Source organism: Rana temporaria, chromosome 3 (genome assembly GCF_905171775.1).
Source record: "Rana temporaria chromosome 3, aRanTem1.1, whole genome shotgun sequence".
Lineage (NCBI taxonomy): Eukaryota > Metazoa > Chordata > Amphibia > Anura > Ranidae > Rana > Rana temporaria.
The window spans coordinates 6878191-6898179 of NC_053491.1; the positions used below are offsets into that span (position 1 = coordinate 6878191).

Here is a 19989-nt window from a genome sequence, read left to right on the forward strand (position 1 = left end):
GGTGGTCTGCACTGAGGGGGGTGGTCTGCACTGGGGGGTGTTTGTACTGCTGGGGGGGTCCTGCACTGAGGGGGGTGTCTGTACTGAGGAGAGTCTGCACTGGGGGATCTGCACTGCTGGGGGATGTCTGTACTGAGGTTGGGGGTGTCTGTACTGAGGTGGAGGGTGTCAGCACTGAGGGGGGGGCGGTGTCTGTACTGAGGGGGTCTGTACTGAGGTGGGGGGTGTCTGTACTGATGGGGGTCTGCACTGAGGGGAGGTGTCTGTACTGAGGCGGGGGGTGTCTGTACTGAGGGGGGTGTCTGTAATGAGGTGGGGGGTGTCTGTACTGATAGGGGTCTGCACTGAGGTGGGGGGAGGTGTCTGTACTGATGGGGGTCTGCACTTGGGTGAGGGTGTCTGCACTTAGGTGGGGGTGTCTGTACTGATGGGGTGTCTGCACTGATGGAGGGGTCTGTACTGAGGTGGGGGGTGTCTGTACTGGTGGGGGTCTGCACTGAGGGGAGGTGTCTGTACTTAGGTGGGGGGTGTCTGTACCGATGAGGGTCTGCACTGAGGTGGGGTGTCTGTACTGAGGTGGGGGTGTCTGTACTGATAGGGGTCTGCACTGAGGTGGGGGTGTCTGTACTGATGGGGGTCTGCACTTGGGTGGGGGTGTCTGCACTTAGGTGGGGGTGTCTGTACTGATGGGGTGTCTGCACTGATGGAGGGGTCTGCACTGATGGGGGAGGTCTATATTGATGGAGGGGGTCTGTACTTAGTGAGAGGGTCTGAACTGAGGGAGGGGGATCTATATTGCGGGAGGTTGGTCTGTAGTTAGTGGAGGGGGGACTATAGTTGGTGGGGGGGGTGACACCTTTTTGTTTTCGCACTGGGTGACACCAACCCTAGTGACGCCACTGGTGACACTGTCCGCTCCCGGAGACGGCGGGGTGTTAGTGTTTTTGTTGATAATGTTTCCTGCAATGAGCAGACAGTGGGATCTGCATTGTATTTCCTTGAGTTGTGGACATTTGAATGTTATCTGTACTATTTTATTCTGTCAAACGCAATAAAATATGTTTGACTCTAAATTTGAGCCCACCTACAGGCTCGGCGTGTTTTAGTCAGAATTGAGGAGTGTGTAGCATTATCCCTCCCCTGTTTTGGCTAGTTAGTGTTCCCAGCTGTGCTGACATGGAGCCGTCAGGAAAACGGAAAATTGAATTCAAATACTTACCGTAATTTTTCTTTCCATGGCAGCACAGAGCCCACCCAGCTTGGTAGGACTAGTTACAGAACGTCGAGGCTGTAGGTGGGCTCTAATTTATATAAGTTAAATCCTGTAAGCCTGGGGGGGGGGGGGGGGGGGCGAGCCTATAACCAACTGTGCGGCCATGGAGCTCATCAGAAAAGGAAAATTACGGTAAGTATTTGAATTTTTTGTTTTCTGTTATTATCCCATAGATATTATTAGATGAATCTTATAGGATAGTTAGATGTATAGGGTGTGTACATATTTGCGTATTTGTTTATTATGATCAGGGTAAAAAAGTCACGTGAATATGAAATATTGACTATTGATATTATGCGAACTTCTATCCAGCCAACAGGTGGCGATCTGGCCTGCTTTTTACATCAGTGACCATTTGTGCTAAAATATGCTGGTTGTAACGGTATGGCCCGGGGGACCCAGAGGCTCTTGAAGGATGCGGGGTACTCCTGTGTCAGCTTCACCAATGACTCTTGGGTCTAGGGTCATCCTATGTCCACTAGGGGCATAGGATGACTGAGAACTGATATCATGGATTACATGAGATGGGACAGTAATGATAATTCATATATTGCAGGATATCTTGAAATATTACAAGTTGTTCATTCTGAACCCAACAGGTCAATAGAGTGTCTCCTTCAATGTGGAACATAGACTGTTGAGATGTTAATTGATGTTAATCACCTCCTGCTACCTAGCTGTAGTGATGAAAGCTTGCTGTGATTGCATTCTATTGTCTATTGTGTTAATTAAGCCTGGCTCCTAAGATATTTCATGGTGCTATGCTAACTAACCCTGTATTGTGTGAAAGTTCTATTGATGCTAATATGTGTTGTGAATTAACACAATCTAAAAGGTCAGATGTCTGACTTATGTTTACCAAAGGAATGTGTATTGTGTAGCAGGTGAGAATAGCTTATCGCGGAGTCGGAACGTCTGGGTAAATGACTAGTAATTAGCTCATGTAGATTATCTGAACGGCATTATCTAAAGGAATGTGTATTGAGCTCCCATTGTGTCATGTTGTGGGTGGAGTTAAGCCATTGTTTCTTGGGGCTTCTAACTGTATAAAAACCTGAGTTTTACCATTAAAAGATCTGTCTGTTTGGAACCAGAGAACAGAGCTGTGTCTCCTTAATCTGGGGGGAAATCCAATGGGTCCTGTCTGCTGGATTGTGGAGTGTCGGAAGCTGTCTTGGGTTGGTGGAATGAAATATCGTAACGGCGTTAACCCCTGACCGCTACACTGGTTATTTACTGTAAAGGTCATTACAGCAACGACTACTCGTCAAGGTTTCTTTAAGGCCCTGTACACACGAGAGGATATCCGATGGAAACGGTCCGCCGAACCGTTTCCAGCGGACATTTCTGCTCCCGATTTTGATCTGATGGGCTGTACACACCATCAGATCAAAATCCCCGCGGAAAACATACGTGGTGACGTGGCCGCGCCATCGCCGCGACGATGACGCTGTGACGTGTGCGACCCTGGAAGGTAAATACTTCCACGCATGCGTCGAATCACTTCCACGCATGCGAGGAATGGGGATCGCTTGGACTTATCCGGTGAGTCTGTACAGACGACCGGATCAGTCCGACGGACAGGTTTCCAGCGGATAGATTTCTTAGCATGCTAAGAAATTTTTATCCGCTTGAAAACCGGTCGGCTGGACAAATGTCCGCCGAAAAATGTCTGCTAGGCCGTACACACGACCGGATTTGTCTGCTGGAACTGATCCACGGATAAATCCCAACGGACAGATCCTGTCGTGTGTACGGGGCCTAAGACAAAGTAGGCTGCAAAGCAAGCTGCTCTGCTGCCTCTTTAGAAACCCATTTTTAGTAAAACAAAGATTGTATAAAGATAATGAAAACAGACAGAAATAATACAGCAGTAAACAAAACAAAAAAAAACATATAAACATACATATCATGAGTGGTAGGGGGAATTTTCCTGTTTACCACAGCCAGATAGATATTACTTTATTTCTTCTCTGCAGAGATTAAGGCCACCCTGCTCTGCCACACTGTCAGGATGCTACTTAGTCCAAAAGGTGCGAGTTGCCCGAAGTGAAGACCTGGCACCATTGCCAGTACCTTACATGGTGACGCTCGTCTGTTCAGGAATGCGCACACACGCATAGGAAATATGCAAGGATGCAATAAGGATGCGCCGATGCGTGCTGACACAGAGATGCGCACTGGCGCACACCCTTGACCCAAACTGGTGCCAATTGCCCTTTATAAGGAGGACAGCCGCCTTCAGAGATTGTCGGTTGATCTTTGGCTCCCCAGTGCTCTTTTTCCTGTGTTTCCTGTGCTTCTTGGACTTCCCGTTACCGTACCGGCTTCCCTCTGGACCCGTGCTTTCTGGTTCTTACCTCTGCGTACTCTTACAGAATCTGCCTTCTCCGACCACCAGTGCATGACCTTCTGACCATTCTCTTGTCCTCATGTCCGGCTCCACTGCATGACCTTAGCTCTGTCTTCACTACGCTCTTGCCGCCTCATCTTCTTGAACCTCTGTGCATGACCTTGACTCTGGTCCTGACTACTCCGCTTCAGTTCTGCTCTGCCATACTGACCTGCTACCTGTCACAGGTGCCGCCTACCTCTTATTGCTGTTCTGGGCCTGCCTTACCTTCTAGGGTTCCAGTACTATGTCTGACTACCTGGACGCCCTGTGACGGGAGGGCCTGTGGAAATCAGAATCCCTTGGAAAGTATGGGATACCCTTATTTCAGCTCCCCATGCACCTCTTATGTCTACGTGACCCTGTGTCTATCAGGGGCACAGGGTGAGCAAGAAAATAATGGACATTGAGAATGTGGCTTGGGTTACTTAAAATGGAACCCTGTATATGCCATATTAGAAAGACTGACTGATTCATACTGTTAGGAGGTGCTGATGTCAACTCCAGACACCTGTCTGTCTGTTATAATGTAAATGAGTCTAGTATGGCTTCTCTTTCAGCCATTGTTGTCTGGGCTAATTAACTCTGCTATTGTGAGAAGGAGTTCTGTGTTGATTTGTGAAAATGTTGATTGTGTCTTCTGAGCTACAAGACGGCAAGTCTGGCCTACAGGTCATGTCGCTAAGTCATATAGGCTGTCAAAAGGGATTAGTTAATGAGCTCATGTTAATTAGTTTTCTGGTCACAGAGTAATATGAGCAGGAGGTATTCACCTCCTCTTTTGACTGTGTATAAAACTTGTATTGCTTTCAATAAAGATTCATTCCTGTTTGACCCACAACATGGAGCCTCGTCTCGTATTTGGGGGAGAATTATTCGTATGGGTTTCTTGCTCGGCTGGTTGGATCGTTCGGTAGCTGCCTTTGTGTTTGGGAATGGAATGTCCTAAATTACTTTAACCCTTTCATACTCGGGGTGTCGTTACATGCCCTGTCTAGCAACCCTCCAGCCACAAGCAGTCTCCAGCAGGCAAACTGTGCTTTTTTGAGCCCTGCATTCCCTGTCCTCGCCTCCTGCGGTGCTCGGAGCTTAGCCTCAATGAAAGCCATCTCGTCACTTTGGCCTCCAACCAGGTATGTAACAAACACACAATTTCCATGCATTGAGATGCAACGCAGCGCACTGCATTAGGTAGTAGACATGTGCATTCGTTTTCGTCCGAATGCATTTTCGTCCGAAATTTCAGGTATTTTCGTTATCGTTTTAACAAACGATAACCAAAGCACAGAAAACGAAAACCGAAAAGATCCGACATAAACAAATGCTTTATTTTCGTTTTCGTTGCGGTCGAATGTACCTAACCTTAACTCTATTAGTCCAATATTATTCTACATAAAGAGAAAAGATTCGACATAGAGAGACATGAAGAAGAGTCGACATAGAGAGAAAAGATTCGACATAGAGAGAAAATATTCGACATTATAGAGACAATAAGAAGAGTCGACATAGAGAGAAAAGATTCGACATTATAGAGACATGAAGAAGATTCGACATAGAGAGAAAAGATTCGACATAGAGAGAAAAGATTCGACATAGAGAGAAAAGATTCGACATAGAGAGAAAAGATTCGACATTATAGAGACATGAAGAAGAGTCGACATAGAGAGAAAAGATTTGACATTATAGAGACATGAAGAAGATTCGACATAGAGAGAAAAGATTCGACATAGAGAGAAAAGATTCGACATAGAGAGAAAAGATTCGACATAGAGAGACATGAAGAAGATTCGACATAGAGAGAAAAGATTCGACATAGAGAGAAAAAGATTCGACATAGAGAGAAAAGATTCGACATTATAGAGACATGAAGAAGATTCGACATAGAGAGAAAAGATTCGACATTATAGAGACATGAAGAAGATTCGACATAGAGAGAAAAGATTCGACATAGAGAGAAAAGATTCGACATAGAGAGAAAAGATTCGACATAGATAGACATGAAGAAGAGTCGACATAGAGAGACATGAAGAAGAGTCGACATAGAGAGAAAAGATTCGACATAGAGAGAAAAGATTCGACATTATAGAGACATGAAGAAGAGTCGACATAGAGAGAAAAGATTCGACATTATAGAGACATGAAGAAGATTCGACATAGAGAGAAAAGATTCGACATAGAGAGAAAAGATTCGACATAGAGAGAAAAGATTCGACATTATAGAGACATGAAGAAGATTCGACATTATAGAGAGAAAAGATTCGACATTATAGAGACATGAAGAAGAGTCGACATAGAGAGAAAAGATTCGACATTATAGAGACATGAAGAAGAGTCGACATAGAGAGAAAAGATTCGACATTATAGAGACATGAAGAAGAGTCGACATAGAGAGAAAAGATTCGACATAGAGAGAAAAGATTTGACATAGAGAGAAATGAAGAAGAGTCGACATAGAGAGAAAAGATTCGACATTATAGAGACATGAAGAAGAGTCGACATAGAGAGAAAAGATTCGACATAGAGAGAAAAGAATCGACATTATAAAGACATGAAGAAGAGTCGACATAGAGAGAAAAGATTCGACATTATAGAGACATGAAGAAGATTCGACATAGAGAGAAAAGATTCGACATAGAGAGACATGAAGATTCGACGAAGTAGCTAGAAACATACGATCGCAGCGAACGGACATTTATGGTGAAATGCTCTGCCCATAGGCTATAGAAGAATTCTAATGTTGGTTGACTAGTAATAATAATTAATAAATATAATTATTATTAGTCATACATTAGAATTCTTCTATAGCTTGTAGGCGGAACATTCGACCGGAAATGTAAAGCCTCGTACACACGATCAGTCCATCCGATGAGAACGGTCCGAAGGACCGTTGTCATCGGTTAACCAATGATGGTCCGTCGCGCCCACACACCATCGGTTAATGAACCGATCGTGTCAGAACGCAGACACGTAAACCACGTACGACGGCACTATAAAGGGGAAGTTCAAATCCAATGGCGCCACCCTTGGGAGTGCTTTAGCTGATTTTGTGTTAGTAAGAGACGATTTGCGCTTTTCTGTCTGTTACAGCGTGATGAATGTGCTATCTCCAAAACGAACGCTAGTTTTACAAGAACGAGCGTTCCTGTCCCCTCATTTAGTCTGAGCATGCGTGGGTTTTTAACCGCTGGTCGTGCGTACTAACGATCGGTTTTGACCTATCGGTTAGGCGTCCATCGGTTAAATTTTAAAGCAAGTTCCTATTTTTTTAACCGAAGGTTAAATAACCTATAGGGCCCACACACGATCCGTTTTGACCGATGAAAACGGTCCTTTAGACCGCTGTCCTCTGGCTATCCTGTGTACGAGGCCTAAGATTGCGGCATCGTACAGTTTCGTTGCTCCGTCGAATCTTTTTTTTTTTTTTTTTTTTTTTTTAAGATTCCGTCGAATCTTCTTAGGCCTCGTACACACGACCGGATCTGTCCGCTGAAACTGGTCCGCTGACCAGTTTCAGCAGACATGTTTGGTCGTGTGTACGTCCGACCGGACAATTTTCCAGCGGATCGGACAGGTTTCCAGCGGACAAATGTTTCTTAGCATGCTAAGAAACATGTCCGCTGGAAGCTTGTCCGTCGGACATGTTCGGTCGTCTGTATGACTCACCGGACTTGTCCGCTCGGCCGAAAGCCCTCGCATGCGTCGAAGTGATTCGACGCATGCGTGGAAGCATTGACCTTCCAGGGTCGCGCACGTCGCCGCGTCATCGTCGCGGCGACGGTGCGGCCACGTCACCGCGGATTTCGGTTTGATGGTGTGTACATCAAACCGAAATCTCCCAGCGGACATGTCCGATGAAAACGGTCCGGCGGACCGTTTTCATCGGACTGTCCCCTCGTGTGTACGAGGCCTTAGAACATTCGACAGACACCATAAGCCTTCAATGACAGATTCGACCTTAATTAATTTGTATTTTCGGACTAATGCATTTTTTTTAACGAAAAACGAAATAAATTAAAACAAATTTCAGGAGTAACTAAATAAATTTATTTTTCGGACGAAAACGAAATTCCGAAACTAAATATTTCACATGTCTATTAGGTAGTCCACTCATTTTGAATGCAACTACTCAAAGCATGAAAAAATAGTTAAACATGGTCAACATGGCCACATTTTCTGTGGATACTCAATAATCTGGCTGCGGAGCCAAAAGATGGAGATATAGGGACATTTTTAGGCACCCTGGTTGAATTTAGGGAGTTTGGTGTATTCATCAGCCACTAAGCTAGGCATGGGCAGCATGAAGGTTTCCAGGTATTGTGTAATCCTGATCCAGGGGAGGGGGGGGGGGGGATATATAATTCATGCCTACAGATGAAGTATATGACCACCTACCTGAAGATCTAGTGCGGTCATCCGGCCTTTCTCCCCTGAGTTGTGTGTGTATTCCTCTATGGTCCATGAGGGTTGGGTCCGTTTTATCTCCGCCATCTCCGTCAGGCGCATGTCCGTGTAAATCGGATTGCTCTTCATGTGAGACTTGAGAGATGCTGGATATGGGTGAGGACTGAACACCTGCTCCACCATATACGAATCCCTGGATGACTTGGGAATTCTGTGCAAATGAGGTATTTCATGTTGGCGTTCGACCTGATCATGTAGGAGAACAACACAAAAATAAACAAAAGCAGTGATTTGTAGATTGCACAAAGTAAAGGCGTACAATGTCACGTTGTCATGCTTCTGTGTTTCTGTAAATTTATGTCTAGCTAAACTCTTCTACATCTAAATACAATTATGAGGGAACGTGCAAACGGCCTTTCCAAAGGTCTACAATTATGGGAATAATAGGAATTGATCAAGCTGAACATCAGATTATTGTCATGAACCCCAGGAGATTGGAAGGTTTTTCTGGAAGACTTCAGGAAATTCTTTTTTTTAATGTTCTTTATTGAAGACTTTGCTACAAGTAAACTTCCTGGCCCGGATTCACAAAGCACTTACGCCGACGTATCTATCTCGAGATACGCCGCGTAAGTGTAAGTATGCGCCGTCGTATCTATGCGCCGTGCCCATAAACTGAGATACGCCTGAAAATAGGCTTCATCCGACCGACGTAACTTTCCTACGCCGGCGTATCGTGGGCGCATATTTACGCTGGGCGCAATTGGCGCTCCCATTGATTTTCTATGCACATATGCAAATGAGGGAGATACGCCGATTCACGAACGTACTTGCGCCTGGCGCATAATATACGCGGTTTGCGTAAGTCATACGTCCGGCGTAAAGTTATTCCCCTTATAGGAGGCGCAACTCATGCAAAGGTATGGACCAGGGAACACAAGCCGTCGTATCTTTTGTCGTTTACGTTGTACGTGAATATGACTAGGCGTTGGTTACGTTCACGTCGTAGGCAGTGATCCGTCGTATCTTAGGGAGTAGTTCCGACGTGATTCTGAGCATGCGCACAGGGATACGGCCACGGGACGGCGCATGCGCCGTTCATTTTAAGTACTTCTATGGCGCTTGCCCCATCATTTGCATGGGGTCACGCCTCATTAGCATGGCTCACGCCCACTTCCACCTACGCTGGCTTACGCCGAGGAAAACCAGCGTATCTTTAAGAGCGAGTGCTTTGTGAATCCAGTGCTTGCCTCTGTGCGCTGCGTCGGCGTAGCGTATATTAGATACGCTACGCCCGCATAAATATGCGCCGATGTATGTGAATCCGGGCCCCTGTCTTTCTGGACAGAAGAAAATCTGGCTGCCATTGTTGCTTTACCGCTGCAGTTTCTAGAGCTGTTATGTCCCGTACACACGATCGGATTTTTCTGTCGGAAAAACCTTGGATGGTTTTTCCGACGGAATTCCGCTCAAGCTCAGCTTGCATACACACGGTCACACAAAAGTTCTCTGAACTTCCGACCCTCAAAGAACGCGGTGACGTACAACACTACGACGAGCCGAGAAAATGAAGTTCAATGCTTCCGAGCACGCGTTATTATTTCCAAGCATGCGTCGGAATTTTGCGTGTCGGAATTGCTACAGACGATCGGAAATTTCCGATCGGAATTTTTCCCGTCGGAAAAATTGAGAACCTGCTCTCAATATTTTGCTGGCGGAAATTCCAACAGCCAAAGTCCGATGAAGCCTACACAAAAGCTCACATCAGACTTTTACTGGAGGAAAATCCAACTGTGTGTACGGGGCATAAGGTCTGCTATCATAGCTTACCGCCATTAAGGAAAAAGGGCAACCGTTCAGTGTCTATCACTTACACTAGGGGTCTCCAAACTTTTCAGTACAAGGGCCACATTATATGTTCTACAAATAGGCATGGACCGAAAAAAAAAAGAACATTTTTTTTTAAATGAATGAATACATTTTACTTGGAGCTTTTTTTTTGTAATCAGCATTATATGATAAAAAAAAAATGGAGAAAGAACTTCAGTAAAACAAAGCAAAGAAATTCCAAATAAACTTGAGCCCATCAATGTTCCCCCTTACATCAGGGTCTTCATTAGAGTCAGCAGCCACCAGATCCCAGTTAACATTTTCCACCTGATGCTGGCTGCTGGGAAGGTATTTATGTTTGCCCCTTTTATCGCCTCTTGCTCCTTGTGTTGCTCTGCTGCCTTACATCAGGGTCTTCATTAGAGTCTTGCTTACATCAGAGTCCCCAACAAAGTCCCCCCTTACATCAGAGCCTCCTGCTACATCTGGGTCCCCATCAAAATACTGCTTACATCAGAGACACCATCATATTGCCAGGACCTGGATCACCTGCTGGTGGCACTATGCTTTCCAGAGCGGAGGGTTTGTATTTCCAATGTCCAACAGTAAGTGTCTCCCAGAAGCCACCAGATCCCAGTAAACATTTTCAATCTGACGCTGGCTGCTGGGAGGGTATTTATGTTTGCCCTTTTATCGCCTCTTGCTCCTTGTTTTGCTCTGCTGCCTTACATCAGGGTCTTCATTAGAGTCCCCAACAAAGTCCCCCCTTACATCAGAGCCTCCTGTTACATCTGGGTCCCCATCAAAGTACTGCTTACATCAGACACCATCATATTGTCAGGACCTGGATTACCTGCTGGTGGCACTATGCTTCACAGAGCAGAGGGTTTTTATTTCCAATGTCCACCAGTAGGTGTCTCCCAGAAGCCACCAGATCCCAGTAAACATTTTCCACCTGATGCTGGCTGCTGGGAGGGTATTTATGTTTGGTCCATTTTTCGCCTCTCGCTCCTTGTTTTGCTCTGCTGCCAGAGACTCTGTGCCATTTATTCTGATCCTGCCCTACATCCTGTGCCCTACTGCCTCTTATCTTCTCCTCTTGTTTCTTATCTCATTCCTGGTTCCCCTTTCCCAGTGTAGCTGGTTGCTCTGTGTTCCCCATTTTGTGTATATATTGTATATAGTCAGGTTGTTAGGCTTTCTCTTTCTCCGTTAGGTTGCTATTTAGATTTTTTTCGTCATTGGTGTATGGTTCACTAAAGCCTCGTACACACAACCGACCATCAAAAACCTTTTTTGTGGATTTTTGTCCGAAGGGAGTTGGCCGGGCACACCCATAGCATACACACGCTCGGACTTTTCTGCAAACTTTCCTAAAACTTTCACAACATCACGTGTTTTTTCTGCTCTTTTCTGCTTTTTACCGCCACCCTTTGGTCAACTTCTGCTATTGTTGGTTGATTTTAACATTGGTTCTGGGCATGCGTATTTGCACTTCGGACAAAAGTCTGATGGATTTCTGTACACACGATAGGACTTTGCACCGTAGGACTTTTGTTGCCGAAAAATGTGTCCATTTGCAGAGCGAACTTTTGTCCAATAAAAACCGCTCGGCTCCGGCGCCCCCCCCGCCCACCTCAGGCCAAAACGCGGTACTGCACACCGCTTTGGCCTGAATCCTGCTCGGTTTGCGAGACAACACTCGCAAACCGAGTTAGGATTTTTTTAAATACAGTGTTCATATTGCGAAACGCTCGTTAACCGGGTTGCTCGGAATCTGAGGTTCCACTGTACTAACATACTGCGTTGACTTTGTTCTAAAAGTTGTAAAAGCATATACTAAACAGAAGGAGAGGGTACAAATGCCAGGTTCAGGACAGGAGATAGCTAATGCGATGAAGTTAGTTGCCATTAAGTAACAAGGCCAGTATGCTGGCCTGAATTTATGGGAGGAGCCCGGGGTATTTAACCAGCCCACTCACCTGTGGTCATTTTTGGTTTCCTGTGAGCGATACCCACCATGCCATCCCCTTTTTAGGGCATTTCTCAAATTCATTTCTCTCCACAAAATATTCATCTCTAATCTTGGGTATGCCCCCTTATCTTGGCATACCGTCCATCAGATCAGGGCACACTTCAGGTCTATTTCATGTGGTAAGTCTTATGTTAAAGCGGGGGTTCACCCTATTAACAAGAAAAAAATTTTTTTTTTCTTCTAGCATAAAATCAGGCATTGTAGCGCGAGCTACAGTATGCCTGTCTCGAATTTTTTATCCCCGTACTCACTGTGTAATCGTACATAGACGATTCCGACTGCCCACGGGGAATGGGCGTTCCAATCCAGACGGAAGGTGATTGACGGCCGGCTCTGGCGCGTCACGCTTCTCCGGAAATAGCCGAAATAGGCTTGGCTCTTCACGGCGCCTGCGCATAGCCTGTGCGCAGGCGCCGTGAAGAGCCGAGACCTACTCCGGCTGTCTTCGGGGAGCGTGACGTGCCAGAGCCGGCCGTCAATCATCCTCCCTCTCCATAGGCACGCCCATTCCCCGCGGGAGTCGGAATCTATAATGTACCAGTACACTGTGAGTACGGGGATAAAAAATTCGAGACAGGCATACTGTAGCTCGCGCTACAATGCCTGATTTTATGGTACAATGTTGACACTGAGGGTGAACTACCGCTTTAAGTCTATCTATCTTGTTCATATCCGTATCGGACAAAGGACTTCGACCATAAATAAAGTAAAATAGATATTCCAACTATAGATATCATTTAAAAAATGAATATGTTTTGTTACCTCTTTGGATTTGCGGTGCCAGTCTCTGCTTGACCCCCCTTTATCTTTCTTTTCTTCCTCAGATATGCTAGCCTGTTTGGGAAATCCCCAAGATCGACATTCATGTTGCAGGTTTGCTGGCTTGGTCTCAATGATAGAAATATCCTCGGTCAACGAACGGACTGACCTTTGTGCGAACATATTTTTCTTCATGGCTTTAACCCGAAGACTTTCTGTGGCGCCACTGGTACCATCAGGACAGCAACAGTCTGGCTTGTTCTCCACACTCCCATTATGGGACGAGTTTGGATCTTGAAATGGACTTGGAGATGCCCTGGTGCTTGAATGGGCATCACTGTGAGATTGACCTTCAGGCTCTAATTTCCCCTTTTCCGGTGGTTGTATCCTCTCATCCAGACTGTTAAGCTTGGCCAGCACCTGAGACACCTCATCCCGGACACCTGACAGGGACTCTAACTTCTTCTCGATCTCCCCAATCCTTCTAACTAGTTTTCTGACGCTGCTTTTTAGCTCTTCTTCCTCCACCGTCTCAGACCGCGGGCCCTTGGTTGGTTTGGTGTTAGACCTGTTGGCTACGTGTTCTGGAGAACTTTCATTGTCTGCTCGTGAAACCTGGGCGAGGGAACCGCTACTGTTATAGCAGGAGGATTGTGGTATACCAGAAGACCCACAGAGGCTCATATCATCCAAGAATCGGAATATGTCACTTATATCGTCGCTTATAATTTCAGAATCTGCCTCAGATTGGTTCCTGGCTCTACCTTCCATAAAACGACTACAGTTAGAGGGGATGTTTGATTCTTTTCCCTTTTTTGCTTCCGCCTGCTCTGTCTGTGTACCAACACTCTCCGTCTTCTCGGTGCTGTACTGGCAGGACGGCGGTTTGGTAGTCTTCTCTCTGAACCTCCTTAGGGCCTCCTGCTTTTCCACATCTTGAGGCTCACAAAACTTTTTCCCATTATTTTTCAACGCCAGATCTGGTAGATAGGAATGATGACGCTCCGGCATCGAAACAAAATTAGTCGTCTGCACCAAGCCGGTGCTGGGATAACACAGATTCTCTTCTTTTCGATTGAAAAACGAGCGTTCGAAATCTGGCACCTCCTCGGTGTTTAGACTCCAGCTTTTTACTGGCTTCCCTATGAGCGGTTTTGGCTTGCTTGCAAATCTTTTTTGCTCGTGCAAAAGTCCAGGCCCGGTTGTTGGGCCAAAGTAGGTGGACGCCTGAAGATCGTCTAAGCTTTCGTGCTTTGATCGGCGAAAGTCTTCGGAAGAAGAATAAGCCGTATTGAGATAGTGAGAGCTGTAAGGCATCTCAAAACTGTGATTGAAGAAAACCGTCTTGGGACTTATCTTTCCTTCGTTCTTTTTCATGGTGAGGTTGGGAGACATTCTAACCATGCTGTGGAAATCGTCTTTAAAAACATTTCTTCTCTGGCCAGTAGAGGCTGAAAGTCTAAAAGGTTCCTCACTGGGCGTAGGCGGCAGTGATTCCGGCTCAGATAACGGCTGGCTAGGGAAATAGGTGCTTTGCATTTCACAAGACTGAGGAGATACCATGCCGTAAGAGTCCAAGGCCTGCAATCGATCAAGCGATCCAGCTCGCCCTTCGCCCTCTTCTTTAACGCCAAGGAGAAAATTTGGTTCGGGGAGGAATGTATGACGTCCCTCGCATTCTTCCTTGTGGCAGCTGGAGGACCTGGTGATAGAGTAGCTCCGGCTGGTATCCCTTTTCTGCGTTTCCTTGTGAGGCGCGATATCTGTCCCCGCGAAAACGTCATTATCGGACTCTATTGCCTCCTTCTCTTGAGTCTGCTGTTGAATCGGGATTTTCTCTTTGGCAGCCCCGTCGTTCATTTGGATCAGGTTGAATATGGTGACTATATCAGCCGCCGCAATGATTTTTTTAGACTGTTGATTGTCCGCGGCGTTTCTCATCTTGTCTCGGAAGAGGCTTGCGGGAAAGCTTGGGTCCTGGCACGCCGTGTAATATAGGAGGCTGCGCAGCTTCGCCAGTTCAGGTAGATCGTAGCGGGAACATAAAGACTTACAGAGGTCTTGGTAGGAAACAGAGTTTTGTTTGGAGTCCAAATCCTCCAAGATTTTTACAAGAAGGAAAGAAGAATCCTGAGCTTCTCCCATGATGAGGCGGCGTCCAAGCTCCTACCTGGGATAAGAGAGAAAAAATGGCTTACTTATTTATTATTTATTACAGGTATTTAAATATCACTGACAATTAACTTTTTAAGAAATATCTGCAATATGAAATCTATATTATGACACTTTATAAATGCATTTCAAAAGTACACCGATCAGCCATAATAGTCTACATGAGAGTGACAACTCTGCTCTGAATTCCTGAGCAGTGCAGCATTGTTGTCACCCCAACACAGGAAGGTGGACTTCACTGGTGGGGAAAACTCAGGGCCGATCCTTGGGTCACAGGCGCCTGGGTGCAGAAATATTTCTGGTGCCCCCACATGGGCGTGGTCATTTTACTAACCCCTCCCCTTTACAAATGTTTCTATGGCTATGACTCAACCACAGATATCCCCCCCCCCCCCGGAAATCTTCATTACCCTGGGATCCTTACATGATCTCTTAACAGTAAACAAAATACAGGAAGAGAAGCAGAGTACTTTATTGGGACCTGGAGGGGGGCCTCTATGATGGACACAGAGAGGGCTTCAATTAGAGAGTCTGTTAGAAAGACCCCCAGACATACTATAGACATAATGCAGCAGATGGTCAGAGACTGCAGACATGATATAGGAGACGGTCAGAGAACGCAGACTTATTACAGGAGATGATCAGAGACTGAAGACATCGTACAGAAGACGGTCAGAGACTGCAGACATTGTACAGGAGATGGTCAGAGACTGCAGACACAGTACAGGAGATGGTCAAAGACTGCAGACATATAGATCGATTCAGAGAGAAGTGCCTACAGTTACGGCGGCGTAGCTTAGTGTGTTTAGGCTACGCCGCCGTAAATTAGCTAGGCAAGTACATGATTCACAATGTACTTACCTGCTAAGTTACGGCGGCGTAGCCTAAATTGGCGGGCGTAAGGGCACCTAATTTAAATCTGTTTGAGGGGGGCGTGTTTTATGTTAATAGGGCTTGACCTTAAGTTTTTCACTTTTTTTTTCTAACTGTGCATGCGCCGGGCGCCTACATTTCCCAGTGTGCATTGCGGCTAAGTACGATTCACGGACGACTTACGCAAACGACGTAAAAATTTCGACGCGAGAACGGCGGCCATACTTGACATTACTATTCCAACTAGGGCCTAGCTCTAACTTTACGCGGCCTATCTCTTACGGAAACGGCGTAAAAGTACTGCGTCGGCCGGGCGTACGTTCGTGAATTGGCGTATCTCCTCATTTACATATTCTACTATTTATGTTTATTTATTTACATGGAAGCGCCATCTAGCGGCCATCTAAAATATTGCAATCTAAGATAGGACGGCGCAAGCCGTCGTATCTTAGATAATGTTTAAGCGTATCTCTGTTTGAGCATACTCTTAAACAGAAGTCGGCGCAGATTCTGAGTTAGGCCGGCTTATCTACTGATAAGCCGGCCTAACTCTTTCTGAATCTACCTAATAGTGCAGGAATGGGCAGGGGCTGTGTATCCTATGCAATCTATCATGCCATAAAACATCTAGAGCAGGGGCAGCCCAGAGCATGTGTAAAGGGATGCCATCCCCCAGCACACAGCGCACTGAACACCCTGACTCACCTTGGTTCTCTCTCTGAGCCCAAGATAGAGATGGGAGGGGGAGGCATTCCAACTGGAGTTGGCTGGGACAGTGCGGGATCCAAGTGTGAGGAATTCATTCCTGACCATCAGCACTCAGCAGCCACAGGAAACCCTGTCAGGAAGAGGAGCGGCCCCTCCCCCGAGCACTGCCAGGCTGAAAGGGGCTGCCCTATGCTCACACATCAGTTCTGGACGGACACACATCTATGCTCAGAACGGACACAAACAAGGAGGGAGGGGAGAACTCTGGCACTTCGGCGCCGCCACCTTTGCTGGCGCCTGGGTGCAAAGCACCCTGTGCACCCTGCCTAGGATCAGCCCTGGGAAAACTGTAAGTGCTGCTGCATATACGTTATATGGCATATATATACAGTAGTTACAGGTAGTGTAGAGGTGGACCACAGCACACGCTTATAGCTTTTAATAAATAGACACTTACCTGTCCTGGAGTCCAACGATGTCGGCACCCGCAGCTAATGTTTCCATCAGCTGTCGGGTGCTGCCGCCACCATTGAAGGGTAAGGGTACCCAGCAGTGTAGCCTTTCGACTTTACGCCGGGAAACCCTACTTCGCATACGCGAGGCCCCGCTCCTCTCTCCAACTGGCCCGGCGGCCGGGGGAGGGAGGAGGAGGGAACCCCCGCGCTGACTTCACGGGCCGCGGCCCAGACACCCGGAAGTGGGAAAGGATAGCTGTCAAAGACAGGTATTCTGTCCCCCCCTCCCCCCGGAAAAGTGGGGGGCACCGGAGGGGGGGGGGGAATCCGACGAGCGTTGTTAAATCCCGCCTCCCGATTGGCCTTCATCCAATACCCATGGGCGGAGTTCTGAATTATTTGCAAAATACGGGGTGGGGGGATTGAGATTTCCATTTTTCATTTTGCGTCTTTTTCCTAGAAAACGCCTAAACGGCGATATACAAATTAAGGCCCAGATTCTCAAAGGGCTTACGACGGCGCAACGCAATGTACGCCGTCGTAAGTCCTAATCTGGGCCGTCGTATCTATGCGCCCGATTCTTAGAATCAGTTACGCATAGATATCCATTAGATCCGACAGGCGTAAGGCTTTTACGCCGTCGGATCTTAAATGCAATTTTTTTCTTGCCGCTAGGTGTCGCCTTTGTCGTTTTCCCGGTCGAGTATGCAAATTAGCAAAATACGCGAATTCCCGAACGTACGCGTGGTCGACGCAGTGAAGTTACGACGTTTACGTTGGATTTGCGCTGCGTAAAGTTGCCCCTGCTATATGAGGGGCAACCAATGTTAAGTATGGCCGTCGTTCCCGCGTCGAAATTTAAAAATTTACGTCGTTTGCGCAAGTCGTCCGTGAATGGGGCTGGACGCCATTTACGTTCACGTCGAAACCAATGACGTCCTTGCGATGTCATTTGGAGCAATGCACCCTGGGATATTTTACGGATGGCGCATGCGCAGTACGTTCGGCGCGGGAACGCGCCTAATTTAAATGCTCCACGCCCTCTACCCGGCTCATTTGAATTAGGCGGGCTTGCGCCGGGGGATTTACGCTACGCCGCCGCAACTTTACAGGCAAGTGCTGTAAAACTTACGGCGGCGTAGCGTAAACCAGATATGTTACACGCGCACAGTTTTACGCCCATGTACGAGAATCTGGGCCTAAGGCTTTTAATGCAGACAAGTCTCCTAATAATAACGACACAAATCCTTTTTTTCATCCGAATATTCCATAAAACCTTCATCCCTGAGATGTGTCTGTACGCGGCGGCGGCGGGCAGCGGCGTTCACGCTCTGCGCCTTCCTGCTATTTTTATCTCTCCGAGTCGTTGAGTAAAGAGAGAGAGGCGCTAAAAGTAATCAAAACGACAAAATTGGAAACCTAATTAACTGAAGAGGAAATATTAATTAAAACGGCGCGGCGCCGGGGGGGGGGGGGGGGGGGCGAGGTAGCGCAGAGCGCCGCATTCAGGTCTAACCTCTTTTTTTGGGGGGGGGGGGGAATCTCTCCTCAACTGAATTCTCTTCCTGCGGCATTGATCTTAAAGTGGACCGAAAAAACCTTTACATCGAAAATAACTGTTCCCCTCCCCCCGCCTTCTCTCTGACCTAAAAACCGGATCCCTCCGCTGGAATAACTTTTCATTTTAAAAAAAAAAGACGATTTCTACTAAATGTGACACATAAGAGATGAGGGGAGAAAAACGTAATCGACCTTTTTTGGCCCAAAAATCTCCCGCAATCCATCCCGGGTCTGACGCAGTTTCGTATAAATGATTCATAATGAAGGTCGTTGTCATAAGGAGGGAGGGGGGACTTATTTAGTGTCCCATCATTGGTGTCAGTGGGAGGAATAGTGTCCCATCATTGGTGTCAGTGGGAGGAATAGTGTCCCATCATTGGTGTCAGTGGGAGGAATAGTGTCCCATCATTGGTGTCAGTGGGAGGAATAGTGTCCCATCATTGGTGTCAGTGGGAGGAATAGTGTCCCATCATTGGTGTCAGTGGGAGGAATAGTGTCCCATCATTGGTGTCAGTGGGAGGAATAGTGTCCCATCATTGGTATCAGTGGCAGGAATAGTCTCCCATCATTGGTGTCAGTGGGAGGAATAGTGTCCCATCATTGGTGTCAGTGGGAGGAATAGTGTCCCATCATTGGTATCAGTGGGAGGAATGGTGTCCCATCATTGGTATCAGTGGGAGAATTAGTGTCCCATCATTGGTATCAGTGGGAGGAATGGTGTCCCATCATTGGTATCAGTGGGGGGAATAGTGTCCCATCATTGGTGTCAGTGGGAGAATTAGTGTCCCATCATTGGTGTCAGTGGGAGGAATAGTGTCCCATCATTGGTATCAGTGGCAGGAATAGTCTCCCATCATTGGTATCAGTGGGAGGAATAGTGTCCCATCATTGGTGTCAGTGGGAGGAATAGTGTCCCATCATTGGTGTCAGTGGTAGGAATAGTGTCCCATCATTGGTATCAGTGGCAGGAATAGTGTCCCATCATTGGTATCAGTGGCAAGAATAGTGTCCCATCATTGGTCTCAGTGGGAGGAATAGTGCCCCATCATTGGCGTCAGTGGGAGGAATAGTGTCCCATCATTGGTATCAGTGGGAGGAATAGTGTCCCATCATTGGTATCAGTGGGAGGAATAGTGTCCTATCATTGGTATCGGTGGGAGGAATAGTGCCCCATCATTGGTGTCAGTGGGAGGAATAGTGTCCCATCATTGGTGTCAGTGGGAGGAATAGTGTCCCATCATTGGTGTCAGTGGGAGGAATAGTGTCCCATCATTGGTATCAGTGGGAGGAATAGTGTCCCATCATTGGTGTCAGTGGGGGGAATAGTGTCCCATAATTGGTGTCAGTGGGAGGAATAGTGTCCCCATCATTGGTGTCAGTGGAAGGAATAGTGTCCCATCATTGGTGTCAGTGGGAGGAATAGTGTCCCATCATTGGTGTCAGTGGGAGGAATAGTGTCCCATCATTGGTATCAGGGGGAGGAATAGTGTCCCATCATTGGTATCAGTGGGAGGAATAGTGTCCCATCATT

General features: G+C 46.8%; 1 protein-coding gene across 1 annotated transcript in view; it reads right to left on the reverse strand.

Annotated features, from left to right (window-relative positions):
* Window positions 1-19989, reverse strand: part of MINAR1 (membrane integral NOTCH2 associated receptor 1) — a 109895-nt gene that overhangs the window by 1785 nt on the left and 88121 nt on the right. Inside the window, exons 2-3 of the mRNA XM_040342190.1 lie at window positions 12694-14860; window positions 8058-8312 (exon numbers count right to left, since the gene is read on the reverse strand). Of these exons, the coding sequence (XP_040198124.1) occupies window positions 8058-8312; window positions 12694-14835 (2397 nt within the window). The 5' untranslated portion in view covers window positions 14836-14860. The remainder of the gene's footprint in view (window positions 1-8057; window positions 8313-12693; window positions 14861-19989) is intronic.